Below are 17419 nucleotides of genomic sequence, written 5' to 3'. Positions count from 1 at the left end.
CAGAGATTTGAAGCGAAGAAGTGGAACTAGTCACAGAACAAAACTATTCAGGTAATGAACCTGAACATAGATATGAGAGGGAAGGAAGGAAGAGAGGCAGGTAAGGAAAGACAAATTAAGTTTGTGATAACACATAAAAACAGACAGTTGAACAAGACAGGCTGAGACGTGATTTGAGGTTGTATGAAACATTACTTACCACCATCGGAGACAGCCGCAGACTGCAAGAGAACACAGAGAGACATGTGTGAGTGACTGTCTTCACCAACACAAACACACACTGATGTCTGCAACATGCCTGGGTACTCAGGTGGCATAATACACACACCAGCTCTTCCTGTTTTACTGGAATGGCTTTTCACACACTCCTTTTCAATCACTCCCTCACAGATAATGAAATGCATCAGCTACATTCCAGCAATACTGTGATATTCTAGACCCTGCCCACTGTGAGACATTAAACACGCCCAGTCTGATTTGCCTTAACATGACACTAGGATTAGTCAAAGGACAAAAGCTAATTTATTTTATTTTTTTGGTATATTTATATATTTTATTGCAGTGTGAAGAAAGGTCCTGCTATGAGCATTTTATTTGTTTCAAAAGTTTTATTAAACAAAGCATCAGAACAGCAATGACCCGCTTATTGCATGGTCAAATCATGCTTGTTACAGTCGCAACAGTGGCATACAGGTGAGTGGATGTGTAAAGTGTTTGTATGGGATGAGTGCCAAATTAGCAATTTCCTTTAAATACTGGCTCAAAGGTCAGATAGTGACAAAATTCCCAGGGAGTGTGGACCTTATATATACTGAACATAGTAAATTTTCTCAATAAATATTTTTTTCACACAATTGTGAATGCCAGGCACTGGAATTCTGCAGAAATCTGTTGAGGTTTCATTTGAATTTTGCGGGTGGCCGGTAAGATCATTCCAGAGAAGCTCTGTCTATATTGAAAGTATCACCTCAGATCACAGAAATATTACAACTAATCTCCAGAAGAACTGAAATTATACACGTTTACTCTTATAAAGTTTGAGCTCCTTTCAGACAAAAACACTAGGCAAAACTGGCCCGAGGCATTCTTGAACTAAATACTATATTCTAACAACAACAATAGACTCAGTTCAGGCCAAGAAAAGGCTATCAATTAAAAAGCAATTAAAGAAAAGTAAAAAGGGGAGTCTGAGCATGCAAAGTCCAGGACAAAAAAGAGAATTACCAAATGTTTGGTTGCTAGTGCCAAGACAGGCAGATTAAAAGAAAGCCATATGGAGTTTCTACTATACAGACTCTATACAAACTGTCAATTATTTGACATGCTGAAAGTATAACAATTGTTTTCCCAATATGACCTTGCCAAAGAAAACTGCCCAGAGAGTTGCAGAGAATCAAGAGTAGCCGTTATAAAGAAAATATGAAATGTTAGTTTGGCTGACCACATCTATCCTGGGTCGAGATGTTTGAGATTACTTTTTCCTTGCTTTGGCCCAGTGTAATTAGGGACACAGAACATTCTACACTGTCCTACATTGACTACATCACCACCACTGATGACTGTGATGTGTAAACCATTTACTGCTCAGCCTTGTTGAAAGCTAGATACTTTTGTTATATAAACACAAGTGTTAAAAGTTTCCACAATTGACTTAACCCGTTTTCACATCAGTGTCAAGCCATAGTCATTTAGATCCTATATGCATCACTACTACATTATTACATTATATATATATATATATATATATATATATATATATATTTATATATATATATATATATATATATAATATTACAATACACTAAAGTGCAATTGCAGTCTGACTACTGTCACTGTCTCCTACCAAATCTCACCTTCTACATGACAATACAAAGTTTTTACTTCTTTACTCAGTACTATCTACCCAACAAAATAGATTATCTTAAATACCTTCTCCTAAATCTGCATCTTCTTTATTAAATTTGCTTACACTTTATATAGATATACTGTGTTTGAATGTAGATTCACATCTGATCTGAGCATCATCACAAGTATTTTAATGCCCTGTGTACTCTATGTAAGATGTTATGACAAATACAAATAAACTAACTTGACTAATTTGGTTGGGCATTTATATTTATTGTGGACAACAGTGCAAGCCAAACTATAAGAGCCTATGATTTGCTTAAGCTGTTTTTTAAGCATGGTTTTAAAATGTAGATTTTTTTTAAAAAAAGATTGCTTACATTATCTGGAAAGACCATTTGACAAAGCCAGAAAACCATGCTCTAGATCTTTGCATAAGAAATATAGGTAGTCGACTAGGATACTCAACATCCTAATGTTCTACATAAGCAGCAATTGAATGCGTTCCACTAATAGTGCTCATCGAGTGACATGTCAGTTGCAGACAGTGATTTCATGTGTTTGAATTATTTTTTTTACATATATTTCTATGTAATCTCAACAAAAACAATTTGTGTAGAAAGAACCTAGATGAATTGGGTAAGCCCAATAAATTAGACGTGTCACCATAACTCAAATACATTTCTTGATGTACTATTAGTGTAAGTGCGAGTTAGCATGCTAAATACATGCTGGTTGGAAGAACAAAAGAGTTTAGTTTAGTAACTTTATTAGGGTTAGCTCAGCATTTGCTAAATGAAGCGAGTAATCAATTTCATGTGTGACATCTACCAGTTCTCATCATTATATCAAGCTCCACTCTTCAATATAATGGTAACCCCCAAAACTCCAACATAAAAACTCTTCTAACAAAACATTAACAAATATACCCTTTATATTCATCTCATACAAAAACACATAAAATTACACTTAATTTGAACATTTACTTTTCCTATCGTGTTGCATACAAAGCATACTGGGAAATCCCCTGTCCAGTTCCATCAATGCTACATTAACAACACAAAAATAAAAACTCAATTTTATGGATAGAATGCCATTAAATTAATTTGTGACTAAATGTTCTAGAATTGTGTTGCTTTAGTTCATTTTAATGAAGTAAACTGAAAAGCAGCAAAAATCTTCTTTTGTTGTAAAGCTAATGATGCAATACACTAATAAGCATAAATGTAAACAGCCCTGGGTAAAGAATACACCTATGACATTTGTGTTTTGGAACAGAGTAACCACCTTTTTCCAGAATGTGGAAGTGTTCCACGATCCATAATGAATGGCTGTTTTTGTGTTTTCATTTCGTTGTATGTTGTGAGTGAATAATGTGATGTTTAACGTATTAAATCGGTGTGTGGTAGGGCTGTCAATTTAACGCGTTAATAATGTGCGATTAATTTTACAAAAAATATGTAAAAAAATGTATGCATTGCAATTAATCGCAATGCTTTCCTGAGAAATTCCTGAGAAATGCAAGCTTGTAGAACCACCTGTTTACACCAGAGGGCAGTAAGTGAAATTTCAGCTGTGTGAACAACACACAGTTTATTACAATGAACAAAACATTAACAACCCTTCAGTGGACACACAGCACAAACATGTGTTACGTTCTCAAATGTGAACTAAGGGATCTCAAGATGTGTTTAAAGATTGAGTATTAAACTATATTTAACTCGACACAGTGACCTAAACATTTTATTTTTATGACGCAACACACCCGAGACACAACACAAGCATGTCTGACGCAGGTCGTATGGTCTTTACCTCACAAATATTTAATTACCAACAAGGTTAAGGAGGTGTCCTTTAAACTGTTACACCGCTTTTACCCAGTCGATCTTTATTTAAGAAACATGCTCCCTGAAATAGATCCACTTTGCTTCTTCTGTAATGCTGTAGATGAATGTAGATGAAAATTTTGTTTGTTTGTATGTACCTCTATTTTAACTAGTTTTCTTTGCTTTATGAAGACGTTTTATTTGGTTTTCACAATTCTGATAGCTGAAGTTAATATTTTCTGATAAATCTGTTTATTTTTCTTGCCAAGTATTTTTTATACATAAGTGTAAATTTATGTCTATAAAGCCCCTATTTGCACTTTTTTGTAAAGACTTGAAATATTATTTAAATACTCTTTGTACCTCCAACAACTCCAAAGCATTGAAAACCATTGCACTATGTAATGAATATAATGTCTTGGCACTATTGTAAAATATATCTGTAGTATTGTGTACTATGTATACCCCTGGCTTGTTTAAAAAAAAAAAAGAAAAACACACACACAAAAAAAAAAGTGTACATTGACGGGTCCTTAAACAAGCCCTCAAAATAAATCTCAAACTGATTGACAAATTCACTTTGTGAAATGGATTGCTGTGAACTGTATGCCAATGATTGACTTATGATCAATAATATGGTAGTAAACAATACATTGTATTCTAAAGCCACTTTTTGAATGGTCTTATTAATGATTAACTCTTCTGCCACAAGAATGTAATGCATTCTGAATATTTTTCATTTTATATATATATATATATATATATATATATATATATAAAACACATTTTTGACAGTGCCTTTTGAAAGTGCCTCATTCATCAAAGTTTATAGAGTGGGTGGATGACGTGTAGCTATGAACCGAGGTTAGTTAAGTTGATATTAACTACTTCCAAGTTGTTATGACAGTAAACAACTGCACAAGTAGAGCCTTAACAAATTTTTACTCTAGCTAACACTTAAAATGGTTGTTTGTTGTGTGTCTGGAACGCTTGTATATGTAGTTTCTTATGGAGACCAGAACCTGAAAATTGTCCAGCGGCAATTCGAATCATCATGGCCCAGTCCAGTGGTTAGTCAGGAAAACTGTGGATATGACTGACAGAAGAACCACAACGCCACGCATCTTTTCTACACATACTCTCTCTTTTCTCTCCTTCTTGTCCCTTATGACCCCTTCTCTTTCTTTCCCTCCTCTGCTTGCTCTGATTCCAGTGGGTTCCCTTCATTTTTTGGCAGTGCAGCTACATGTAACCACATATTGAAATATAAGTGGCCTTTTCCAAGCCCCCTTATTCCAACCTCTCCACCCTTCACATTCCTGGCTCTTTCTGCCCCAAAGCTCTCTCTCTCTCTTTTAAAAAAAACTATAGATGTCTCTTGCTCACGGAAGCTGCTCCATAGTAGGTGACAGGGCTGATGACGCTGTTGGTTCACTGTTGATGAGCCAGAAGAAAGTCTTTATTTTTGTTAGAACCTTTATATAATGCCACTAGACTTGTAAGTGAAATTTGTTTCCACAACTTTCATGTCACCTCACCATAGAATAGCACCATGTTAAGTTTATAGAGACAGTCTTTCTGAACCACTCTGGTTTTCAGTGTCTGGCTCGAGGGCACAATAGTGATAGTACCCCTAGGAGCCCCATACATGTAGGGTTTTAACAACATTTCATTTAACAGTCCAGAACCACTAGTCTTTACAACCGTCCAAAGAGAGATCATTCTGCTTAACATCTCCTTTTGTATTCCATGGAAGAAAGAAAGTCAAGTTGGTTTAAGTATTCCATGGAAGAAAGAAAGTCAAGTTGGTTTCAAACGACATGAGGCTGATTAAATGATTACAGAATTTTCATCTTCGGCTGAACTATTCCTTTAATGTGTATTTCCTTCTCTTCCCCTCCACTGTGCATTCTCTAATAGAGGACAGACTGTGGAGAAATCCATAAACTCCTCAAGGTTTACATACACTCTCAAATCTATGCCATTGGATGGCCTATGATCTCACAAACACATGTTGTGAATGTATCCAGATATATGGGAATACATTTCCCCCTTCTATATGAGACACATTCCTGATGTTAATGCTGAATCAGCATTCATATGCTCACTCCAAAAACACAAAGTATGAAAGTTGACTGCAGTATGGTACAGTGCCTATTGAGCAATTTAATTACTTTTTGTTGTCACGACAACAGAGGGATTCTAAGTTGTCTGACCTAATCAACATGAATGGGTTATCACATAATTTCCTGCAACCTGAATCATTCTTTTAGAGTGGCCTGATTAACAGTGATGTACATAGTTGCTATCAGTCAAGCAGGGCAGGACTGGGACTAAAAAAACAGCAAAAACTATACTGCCCATCACAACCCACTTTACAAACTATTGCCTGCTGTACTTTCTAGTTGATATACAGTATATTGATTTGTATTGTACTTTCAATGAAAACCAATTAAAGGGAGGCTGTATGTTTACAGTAGTTTGTACACAATCACACAAGAATTACAAAAACTGTTTTTGCATTCATGTGAGGACAGGTGGGTCTGGTTTAGGCATAGGCATCATTTATGGGTGAGACTGGTGGGACAGGTCCCGACCACTTATTGAAAATCGCTTTCAATTTTTAGACTGTTCACTAAATAAATTTATTGTTCACCTACTGACATATTTTACATAACATATAATTAATTATTGTGTTAGTATACATTTTCAATTATATTTACCAGTCATGTTGGATATGTTTGACCAACCGTAAACAATAAAATATAGATATTTTTTTATTTGATCAAAAAGTATGTAACGTAAGCCCATTCCAGACTTTTCACATATTTCATGAAAAATTGATATTTAAAATGTTATAAATGGTTGGAATTGACAAATACTAAATGGACTGCATTTCCTAAACTAAGGAAATATGAATAAAAAAAAAAATTCCAAAAACACTTACCCTAACTTACTGTATATTCATGAGCTTTGTGATGTCACAACCAGCACATCTTATATTCAATGAAAGATTACAAAGTTCTTTCTTTGGAATAACATGCACTGATTAATTAGCACAATAAGACCAGGAATGTGCAATAAGTAAACGTGGTCATTTTTTTTATATCTTATTGATTTCAATTCCAAAGAAGATATAAGGTTCCAAATAAGTATAAGGTTCTACATGTTCATATTGGTTAATGCATTAGGTTTCGTGAACTAACAATGAACATTATGAAATATTTTTTGGTTATGTTAAATTATAAATATACTAGTGAATATATAGTTCATGTTTGTTCATACAGTGAATTAATTATTGTTAACATAACTTTTTTCAACAAATATATTTTAATGTTAAATATTATATTTATATATTTTAATATAAACAATTTACCAGTACATACAGAAATGAACATTAACCAAGAATAATTAATAAGTATTGTTCATTATTAGTTGCATTCATAATGCATTAACTAATGTTAACCTATATTTATAACTTTTTTGGTTAAAAAAAAATATAGTTTTTAATGTTAAATGTTATAACATATAAACTTTAATGTAAATACAATACCATATGCAGAAATGAACATTAAAATAGTAATGAAAGCTGTACAGTATGATTCATTGTTAGTTCCTGTTCAAATGCAACTATTGTTAACATTTACAACCTAAATGTTAAATGCCTTCAAAAAATAAATGAATACAAATAAGATTTAAGTGTGTCCATAAAGACAGAGCGAAACCTCAGGAGAAAAATGCAGAATGCCATCTCTCTGTAATGTTGGTCAGTAAGAAACATGTAATGGTCTCACATTGCAGTAAGGTGTGTGGAAAAGCAAAAGACACATTTTTTTCCACCCAGCTAAACAAACTTTTTTGAGAAGAGGCAGGAAACCTTGCGTCTAACAGCTCACGCACAAACAGATTCCAGTGTTTACGTTTGAATTTGAAGTGAATAGTGCCTCGCATTGAGCGCCAAATTCCCTGGTATAGAAAAAGGCAGCCAGAGAGAGTGTGTACAATTGAGCATTAGAAAGGAGTGGTATGAATTCATACCCAATACTTGCCTGTTTGCTTTGGCTTTGAGAATGGTCAACCACACTCACAAACACTCTTTAGGAAAGCCAAGATAGCTGTTGTCTGATCAAATAACCACATCTAATCTCACTGCAAACACTTTTTTTTCATGAGGACATGAGTTTAATGGGACCAGACCAAGCTAGCTTAGGTCTGGACGACATTTACATAGCCATTGAGATGGGACTTACAAAAGAGACTCCCTAACATTTTAAACAACTCACAAAGATATATGTCTAGACACGAGACACATACAGTAAAACAATAGACAGATGAAGAGACCCAAAAAACAAAATAAAAAACAATAAAAAACAAAAACAAACCTCACAAAACGGTATAAAAGGCATACAGTAGTAGGACTCGTGGATATAACTTACCGTATGAAAGGAGCAGACTCTTTTAAAAGAGAGCCTCTTTTTCAGACTCATGGTCTTGTTACGATGTGCATCCATTCAAATAGCGCAGCTCCAAACATGTAGAGACCCAACACTTTGACTGACGGAGCCATGCCTCTCTTACGCCAATACTGCACTCATTTCATTTCTCTAAAAGCAAGAGCTGACATGCTCAACAATGAAAGTCAGACACTCACTCTCTCTTACTGATGAGGAAGTTCAATTCTGATGAGGATTATGTGCTGTTACTGTGACAACCCCAACCCTCAGCAGGAAGCGCTAGGGTTTTCAATAAAAAATTCAGGAGACAAAAATGTTGGGATTCTCCGTTTCATCTCTCTTTACTTGACCTGCGTTCTAACTACAAGAACATATGACAGACTTTTCTCTTGGTGATCTGCAACACAGACTAGTGCCTCTTTTTCTATCTCTCTCTCCTTTAGAGGAATTCAAGAAATGCTTACTCGACCATTTCACCATCCCTGGCTCTGCCACGAATCAAATAAATCCTCCATTCAAGACAAACTTCATTGGGAGTGAAGCTGCTCTCACTCCACCTTCCAACGGCACAGCAGCACAGCGCTGCCACTTTAAACAATCATCTGTCTTAACTTCCCAATGTCTAGAAAAATAGCCATTGAACTCGGCAGCTCCACTGAGTTTCTTGGCCCTATGAAATACGAGGAATCTGAAAGGATGGACAGACTCTGACGGAACGTCCTGCTGAATGAAATATTATTGGAGGAAAGTGAGTTCTAGAGGAGTTTGAGAATGACGTAACTTGAATGACCACACCGGGAGTGTGGACTCTAATGAAAGGCAGTTTCGTATCAGAACACAGAGAGAGAGAGAGAGAGAGAGAGAGAGAGAGAGTAATAAAAGCTTCCCAGAGCTGGAGGTACAAAGGTAGTGTTTGATACAAGCCTCATGGGCTCAACTGAAAAATATGAGTGATGCAATTGGCAATTTCTGGAGTAAATGGGTGTTAAAAATACTTGGCTAACTTGCTATTATAAAATAAAAAAACAAAATTCACACAGCTTTTTGTCATAATGTAAGTTAATAGTGACTCTGGACTGTCAAGCTTTAAAAAGGAAAGAAAAAGACTTCTGAAGACCTAGAATTCACTCTGTTAAACACCTAGTGATCATATGGCTTTAGAAAACTTGAAATATAGTGCATGAGTCATATCGACTATTTTTATCAACTAGCTTTTGTCCTTTTTTGGAGCTGGACACTAACCCAGTCACTATTCACTTTTATTGTATGGCAAAAAGCAGTGTGAAAAAAATAAACAAATAAATAAAATAAAAAATTCATCTTGCGTCCACAGAAGAAAAATTCAATACATTACAGTTCGAAGCAACATTAAGGTGAGTAAATAATAGCAGATTATTTAAGGGCTAGGAAATTTAACACATTCAATTCTGTGATTAATAGCTGACTGTTTAATGCATAAAAAAAAATAAATGCAGTTAATGCATGGATTCATGTTTAACACTTCTTGAAATATCACTTAAGTTTGTCCCCACTTCCTGTGGGTAAAAGTGGCATATACATTTCCCGGAGGTACACGCTCGACTGCACATCCTAGCACAAAAACTGATTGTGAGGAGCAATGCACGCTTATTAATTACGCGTGACGCATGTCCCAGTTATATTAAAAACAGGAGAGGATTTATTGTACAGAGAATAGAGATTTCACCCTCAAGTGGTGAGACAAGTGTGGGAGAGATACGGGCAAGCTGCTTTATCTCTTCACATCGGCCAAAAACACTCACTAATGGTGCGTTCACATACAACACAAAGAAAATTTTCACCTTGCATTACTCACGTGAGTTTGACTGCTGGATTATAAATTTGTGTTTAAACTCGCATTCGGGCGAGTAACGCGAACCCCCGAGAATTCCCCCTTCTCTTCCGGAAAAGGACAGGAGGAGGGGCTTCTACGACTTGGTTCATAGTAAATCAAGTAGACGCGCATATTTTCAGAACTTACCAGGTAGTCCAACTTCCTCGCTCACTTTCCTCTTCCGGTCTCTGTACATGTATGACGTTGTGTCATACACTTCCGGGTGCCCACACACCACTACAACAATTTTTCCATCCATTTTTTCAGATTTCTTCTGCTACTATGTCAGTTCGTCAGTGACATCCAGACAATCTCAATGTTGATAGGCTTTTGCGACAATGCGTCATACAAATTTCTCGCTCGAGTTCAAAAATTTCAAAGCGATTTCACGTGTTCGATTTACGTCATTAGCGCAGCCCTAAGTGAATTTGCATTGACTTGTATGTAATGGTGCTGCACGAAATGCTCGCTTCTCATTGTATGTGAATGCTACATAACTGTTATCTGAACCAGTGCCAATAAAACAACAAAAAACTAAAGAAAACTTGCGAGAGAGACCCAGCGTGTGTGCAACAGAGACTTAACGGGAGCCAGAGAAATCTTTTTTTATTTTAGGCTTCAGCAAATCAAACTTCAGCATTCAATTTGTTTTATATCTCTATGTATAGTGATTTATAATCCACTTGCATTTACACTTAAGTTTATCTTGGCAATAAAGCTTGAAATAAATTGAATCTGCCCATTTGATCCTATTATTAAAAAAGTCTACTGGAACTCCCCAGCACTACAGAACCTTTAATTACAGCATTTCTACTGATTTTATGGCATGTAAACATATATTTTTTAAAAGATTTAAACCTGTAAAATTTTCTAATTAACTATTCTAAAATTAAAAAAAAAAAAAAAAACATTTTATATGTGCACTCAGTTACTTTTTTCTTTGTGTCATCATGGACTTACACTGACACCTAGTGGCTTGGATGCAGCATAATTTAAAATAGTTTCAGTTTCAAATGCCATTGTAGAAATGTAGTATTCACAGTCAGCCATGATTACTTTAATCAGTGAGTGAAAGTGTCAAATAGCAAGATGGTTACTGAGATTAAGAGAGTTGTATTCGGTAGTATATGGCTATTCTAACATGGCAGCCCCCACGTGTGGACCCTCTCCATGTAGAAGCTTTAAGCTTTAAATGGCTTTAATAAGGTTACTGATATGAATGGAGTCTTCATTCTATTGTGAGTTGTCATGACTTCCTAAATAGTTTTTCAAAATTACAAATCATGTCATTAGGAGATGTATAGGGATGCTCCACTTTCAAAACTGTCATATCTGTAACCACATTTTTTTCTTAATTATTGTGAGAATGAAAATGATTAAAAATTAAATTTTACATGTTCTTAGGAGTACCAACCCTTATATATTCTGTCGCTATCATTATTTCAGGGTTGTTCATTTGAATTCACAGAGTTTTTACAAAGTGTGATGATAATTAACTATAAACAACACTATGGTTTTTCATTTCGGCATTTTCGTGCTTAAAAGCGATTTGCTGATGGTTTAATTTGGTCAATAATAATTGGCCAATAAATATCTGCGGCCGATTCATCTGTGCATCCCTAAACCTATTAAAATCCTTTAATATAAGCAATAATTAAAATTCTAATTTCTAAATGAGTTTATACAAAAGCTTATTCTGAAAATGTTTTATCTGTTCTGGGTCTATTAAATTAATTGGTTCTCATTAAATAAATATAGATCTTTTAACTAGGAGATTTTTTTTTTTTTTTTTATGGAAATATTGGGAGAAATAGCAATGACAGTGCCACAGAAATAATGACGATTGCTTTAAATAAGCTGGCAATGAGCTCCGAGTTAGCATAATGGACAAGCTTCTAAGGTTTGTAATCAACAGAGATATGACACTGCTTTAGTTCACATTTATATCCATTGCTTTTGTCCAGATCTCTGTTACTCCACTGCTGTAGCATACATTTAAGATTATATATGATGGAAAATCCTAATGCTCTCAAGAAAAAACCAGCACACAATACTGAGAAAAAATGAAGGCATTTGAATTCAAGTCCACATTCCTTCTGGTTCTCATGACCGTCCTCTTTTGCTGTTTACAATGGGCATGAAGGCATTAACAGTGGTTTGCTTTTCCTGCTTGTACCTAGGGAAATGGAGCTTATGTGAGGTAGGTAGGCTAGCAGACAGACAGACATAACTCTATATAGGAAGACATGACTGGAAACTTTGGTGGCCAATGACAGGACAGCATTAAGAGATCCTGAAACCAGTGAAAAGGTTATGATGAGATTTGTATAGTATACAGGAAGCTGTACCACCAAGCTTACGTTGCCTATACTGTATGTAGTAAAACAAATAAAAAAATAATATAAAACATTTAGTCCACTGTGTGGTGCCAAAAGAGAGTTAAATTTGATCCCAAACAGATTAGGTTAACGTTAATGCTCTATTAAGTTTTAAATCAATAAAACCTACCTACCTCCCTACCCTTAACCTTAAACCTAACCGATAGTGTCATAAAAAGCAAATGTGACAATTTGGCAAATTTTAGAGCAACCAGATAATTTTGTGATGCCTTTACGACAATTTAGACTCCTGTAAACCCACGTGCTCTTTAGGACTTGTACATTGGTCCTTTGCAACACAAGTGCAATGCTTTATCAGTTGAGTTATCATGCAATTTGAGTGCACTTGAACAAACTTCTAAATGCGCTTGGCTATGTAATGCAAATGCTAAAATGTATCGACTTACTAGTCATGCAATATAGTGAGTGTTTAGATGTAATAAGATAGCACTGTGTGGGGAACAGGGCACGTGTTTATGAGCTGATAATCTGCCATTTTACTACTGATTTGAGTGAAAGTGAATAAAAGTAATTGTTGTTTCAGCACCTCTAGTGTTTATTTCACCAGGAAACTGCCACGATACGTACGACGAGCCACGTAAAAATATTTTTTGACAAAAATGTAGGTATAGTAACATGATTCAGTGAGGCCAGGTTGAAGTTAAAATAGCCATTTAGCAATTATCTGATTCAAGGTAATGGTTTTAATACTGTTATGATAAGTTACTGTTTATCACTATTGATTAAAATTACTTTTCAACACTAAAGTCTACCAGCGCAACATATATTGGATGACAAACCTGATCAACACTGCAAAATCTTACTTTAAAAATGTACAAGGGCTAGAAGAGGGACAGATGTTCACAGATACAATCATAAATGCCGAGTCTGACATTACACCTCAAACACTACAAAAGCAGGAAATATACTTTTGGTGTAACAGAAAATAGGGAGTATATGACTACATATCAGCATATTCTTTTCATTGAACCTTCAGAATACAGCAAGAATGAAGGTGACACCACTCAAAAATACATTGTGTAAATAAGTATATTAAACAATGCATAACATACAAAAAAAAGAAAAGGAATGAGCATATACGTCCGTCTGTCCGTGTCCATGTCTCTCTCTCTCTGGTGATTTTTTTCATTAAAAGACACAAACCCTGTCTCAATACTGCCCTCTGCTGTTTTTGTTTTCAACACACGTGCACTCTCACAATTATTAAATGTTATTAATAAAAACTATTAAAAGAAATTGTTGTAAATTTTGATTAGATATTCATTACAAAGTCTCCAAGGTTAATATGAATAATGCTTAGTGTAATTTAGATATAAAATTCTACTTAAAATTTGAGGTACAAAGACAGCAGAGAGAAAGAATTTAAAAGGTTACTCTAATGAGCTTGTGTCCTAGTTGTCAGGTGAAATACTTCTCCACCAAAAATAAATAAATAAATAAATCATTGTCCTTCCCCCAGACAAAATAGTTAAATTACTAATCAGCATAAACAACTCCATTACAGTACAAATGAGTGCACTAACAAACTATTTCTGTTTCACAATGGCCAAGACAAATTTCCCAGCTTCCTCATTGAGATCTGATTAAATGATTTTAAACTTTTTGGTTACCGTTTCTTCTTTTTTTAAAAGGAAGAGCAGCACTTCATATGAAATGATTGTTTTGAATGATGAAGTCCGGACAATTTCAACAATAAAACACCCGAAGACATGTGAATTTGAAGATACACCTGCTTTAAAACATCTGGAAGCCTCAAACCACATAAAACTCTAACAATGCTGAAAGACAAATACATTTTCCAAAACATAAATACAAAATCGGGAGTGCCTAGCAATTCGATAACCACTGATTGGACAAATCAAGTCACATGATGATGATATGCAAGATAATTCGTGATCAAACCATAAGAGGTAAATTACATGATTACTTTTTAAAATATCTTTCCTTTTGCTCTTTTTAGCATAAAATTAAACACCTATATAAAACTAAAACATCTAAGAAATTGTCACTGAACTCCATCAAATTAGTGTTTAAAAAGACACAAACACACTTGGTAACACATGCCTCAGCACAGTTTTTAAATTAATTTGGGGCTTCAACAGACAGCATTCCAAAGCAAGAGCTCACAAGCACTTGTGCGAGCAGTTAAAGAATCTAAAGACCGCTTCCTGATCACAACCACACTCTTAAATATTAACAACAGATGCTGACTCCTGCATTAAAAAACTGACAAACAGTGCATCCACAATCCCCAATCTCAATGGACACACTCGAACACAACTTGACAGATTAATCAAGCAAGCTAGTTTGCAATATGTCCATCTGTGTGTGTGTGGGTGTGTGTGTGTGTGTGTGTGTGTGCGCGCACAGGTACTCACTCCATCAGGATTGACGCTCAAAGTTGGCTCCATGTATGGCAGTGTAAGACTCCACAGTCTGACGTTAAATGACTCCACGCTTTGTAAACACATCCATCCACTGGCTGCTTCCAATACAGTGTGTGTGTATGAGTGTGTGTTCGTGCACACAAGTGTGCAAGTAGATAGATGCTGCGTTCAAAGTCTGTCCCTGTCACTATCTCGGTGTCTTGTGTGGTTTGATTCTTACTCTCTCGTTCAGTCTTTCCACCCACTCTGCTGTAATTCCTATTCCGCCCACAGAGCCCAGGGCTCACAGACAGAGATGCAGAGACACGCTTGTGAGTGGGTGTGTGTGTGTGTATGTATGTGTTCACCCTCATATACTTCACGAAGGTGTGAGAAACAGCCACACACATGCAACTCACACACGCACTGCAATGTAAGTGGTGCACAGCGGGGTTCTTCGTGTTATTTACACAATGTGTTGTGTCACTTACTTGGTATGCCTGGAGTGCAGCATCTGCTTATAGAGAGGAGCGTGAAAGAATCATAATGAATGTGTGTGTGTTGGAACAAATGGGGGGGCGGCGGCGGGGGGGCTAGGCTTAGGTCAGTGTATCTATATACATAATTGCAGTAAACATGTACAAAAAGACTAAGAAATATATCAGTTTACATGATTGTGTAATTGTATTATCCAAGTCTGTTTGTGCATGTGTATTTGGATTTGTCTTGTTTGACAGGTGCTAATAAACGACAAGCAGGTACGAAGCTCTACATTCTTCAACAAGTCCTGACCCTGTTCTCTCAGAGCTCTGTAAGCTGCATTAAAGGATCCGCAGGCATTCTGTTTTTAACCTGTGAGCCGTGATTAATCAGTCACCCAGAACGGCTAATGTAATGCTGAACCTGTGCACCTCCTGTAGCCTGCGGCCTTACAGAAAATTACACAGTTTAAAAACATGCTGTGTGTTGCTTATGGTATTGATTAGAAAATGCCCTCATATGACATTATCCATTCAGTAAGACACAAGACTAATTAAAAGAATAAAAGTGAGAAAATACTCCCATATATACTGAGAAAACCAGAGACACACATGCACAAAGGGCAGTTCTGAGAAACTCAAATCAGGCAATCACAAGATCAAGACTCACACATTCGCTCAGTTGAAACAAGTTTATCTTATCCTTCCATTCATCCCTCCATCCATCTACAGTATCTATCTATCTATGTATCTAGTTGTGCGTTAGGTCAACTGATAGAGCTGACTAACACATGAGTTGAAAGTGTCAGAAGCACCACAAAATTACACATTTGCTTTTTATGACACTATCAGTTAGATTTAGGTTTAAGGTTTAGTGTAGGGAGATGTTCATAGAGCATTAACCTTTCAAAACCTCATCTGCTTTTCAACTCATATTAGCTTTTTATCACACTATCGGTTAGGTTTAAAGGAATAGTTCACCCAAAAATTTAAATGTTATGATAATTGTCTCACCCTCAGGCCCAAGATGTATATGACCTTCTTTCTTCATCAGAACAGGATTCAAGATTTTTAGTAATGTATTTCAGGTTTTTATCTTCATTCAATGCAAGTAAATGGACACCAATTTTTGACACTCCAAAAAGCATATTTAGGCAGCATCAAAGTAACCAACAAGACTCCAGTCAATTAAGTAATGACCTCTGAAGTAAATTGATATGTTTGCGTGAAAAACAAATCGCTAATTTAAATGTTTTTAACTTAACGTAGGAATATTCATAATGACTGTTAAGATCTGTGTTTATGAAGTCTCTGGAGTGTCATTTAGTTTTAATTCTAACCGATCAGGCTGTTTTAAAATTACTTTGTATTTAAAAATACACTGTATTTGTGACATCCACTGATGGTCACGATGAGATTTGAATGGGGGTGTTACTGTATTTATTGGCTCAGTGAGCAAACTGAAGCATCTGAAGGCTGGCATGATGTCACACAGTGACCGTGGGCATGAAGAAAAATGCCATCTCGCCGGGTAAACATTCACTAACAAGATAACTGCATTGCTCCGTTTCTCTTACATGATAGGCCAGTCAGAGGACATGTGTGTGTGTGCGTACTGGAAAAGGAAAGGCCAGCAATTACAACAAAATTTCCTGTTGTTTGCCTATGTTCATCTCGGAGCCTGAGAGTGTGTGTCACAGCATTTAAAAGGCAGTATTCAATTAGCATGTAATTTAAGAGTGTCTATGCACGTTCATGCCTCACTGCAGAGTGTGTGTGAGATTGTACTGGAGTCCCTGTTAATGAGAGGAATGCTACTCAATGCTCATTAGCACACACACACACACACACACACACACACACACACACACACACACACACACACACTCACTCTCACACTAATTACTGTGCTGCTTCACAAAGCGGGCTCTGTTCACACACAAGTGCCGCCAACCTGCATGTGCAGCTCTGAGAAAAGAGACAAAGCAACTGGAAGACAATGCAAATTGAGAAACTTAAAGAAAGTAATTAAAGCAAATGAAGCAGGGGAAAGTATAAAACAGTCTAATGTCTCATTAAAGGTCTCTTTCCATCCACAGTATTATCAGTTTTTGTCTTAATTATAAAAAATAAAAATAAACATGAAATCACTTAACAAGCACAGTTTTCTTTCCTCTGTTGACATATTGCCTACTGAA

General features: G+C 35.9%; 1 protein-coding gene across 4 annotated transcripts in view; it reads right to left on the bottom strand.

Annotated features, from left to right (window-relative positions):
• The window catches only part of rgs12b (regulator of G protein signaling 12b), a 61013-nt gene that overhangs the window by 18238 nt on the left and 25356 nt on the right, over positions 1–17419 (bottom strand). For all 4 annotated transcript variants that reach the window (XM_052127288.1, XM_052127291.1, XM_052127289.1 and 1 more), the window contains one exon: positions 200–221. In XM_052127288.1, coding sequence (XP_051983248.1) covers positions 200–221 — 22 coding nt within the window. The remainder of the gene's footprint in view (positions 1–199; positions 222–17419) is intronic.

Source organism: Xyrauchen texanus, chromosome 5, assembly GCF_025860055.1.
Source record: "Xyrauchen texanus isolate HMW12.3.18 chromosome 5, RBS_HiC_50CHRs, whole genome shotgun sequence".
In the NCBI taxonomy this organism is placed as follows: domain Eukaryota; kingdom Metazoa; phylum Chordata; class Actinopteri; order Cypriniformes; family Catostomidae; genus Xyrauchen; species Xyrauchen texanus.
This window is presented reverse-complemented; position numbering and strand designations above follow the sequence as displayed.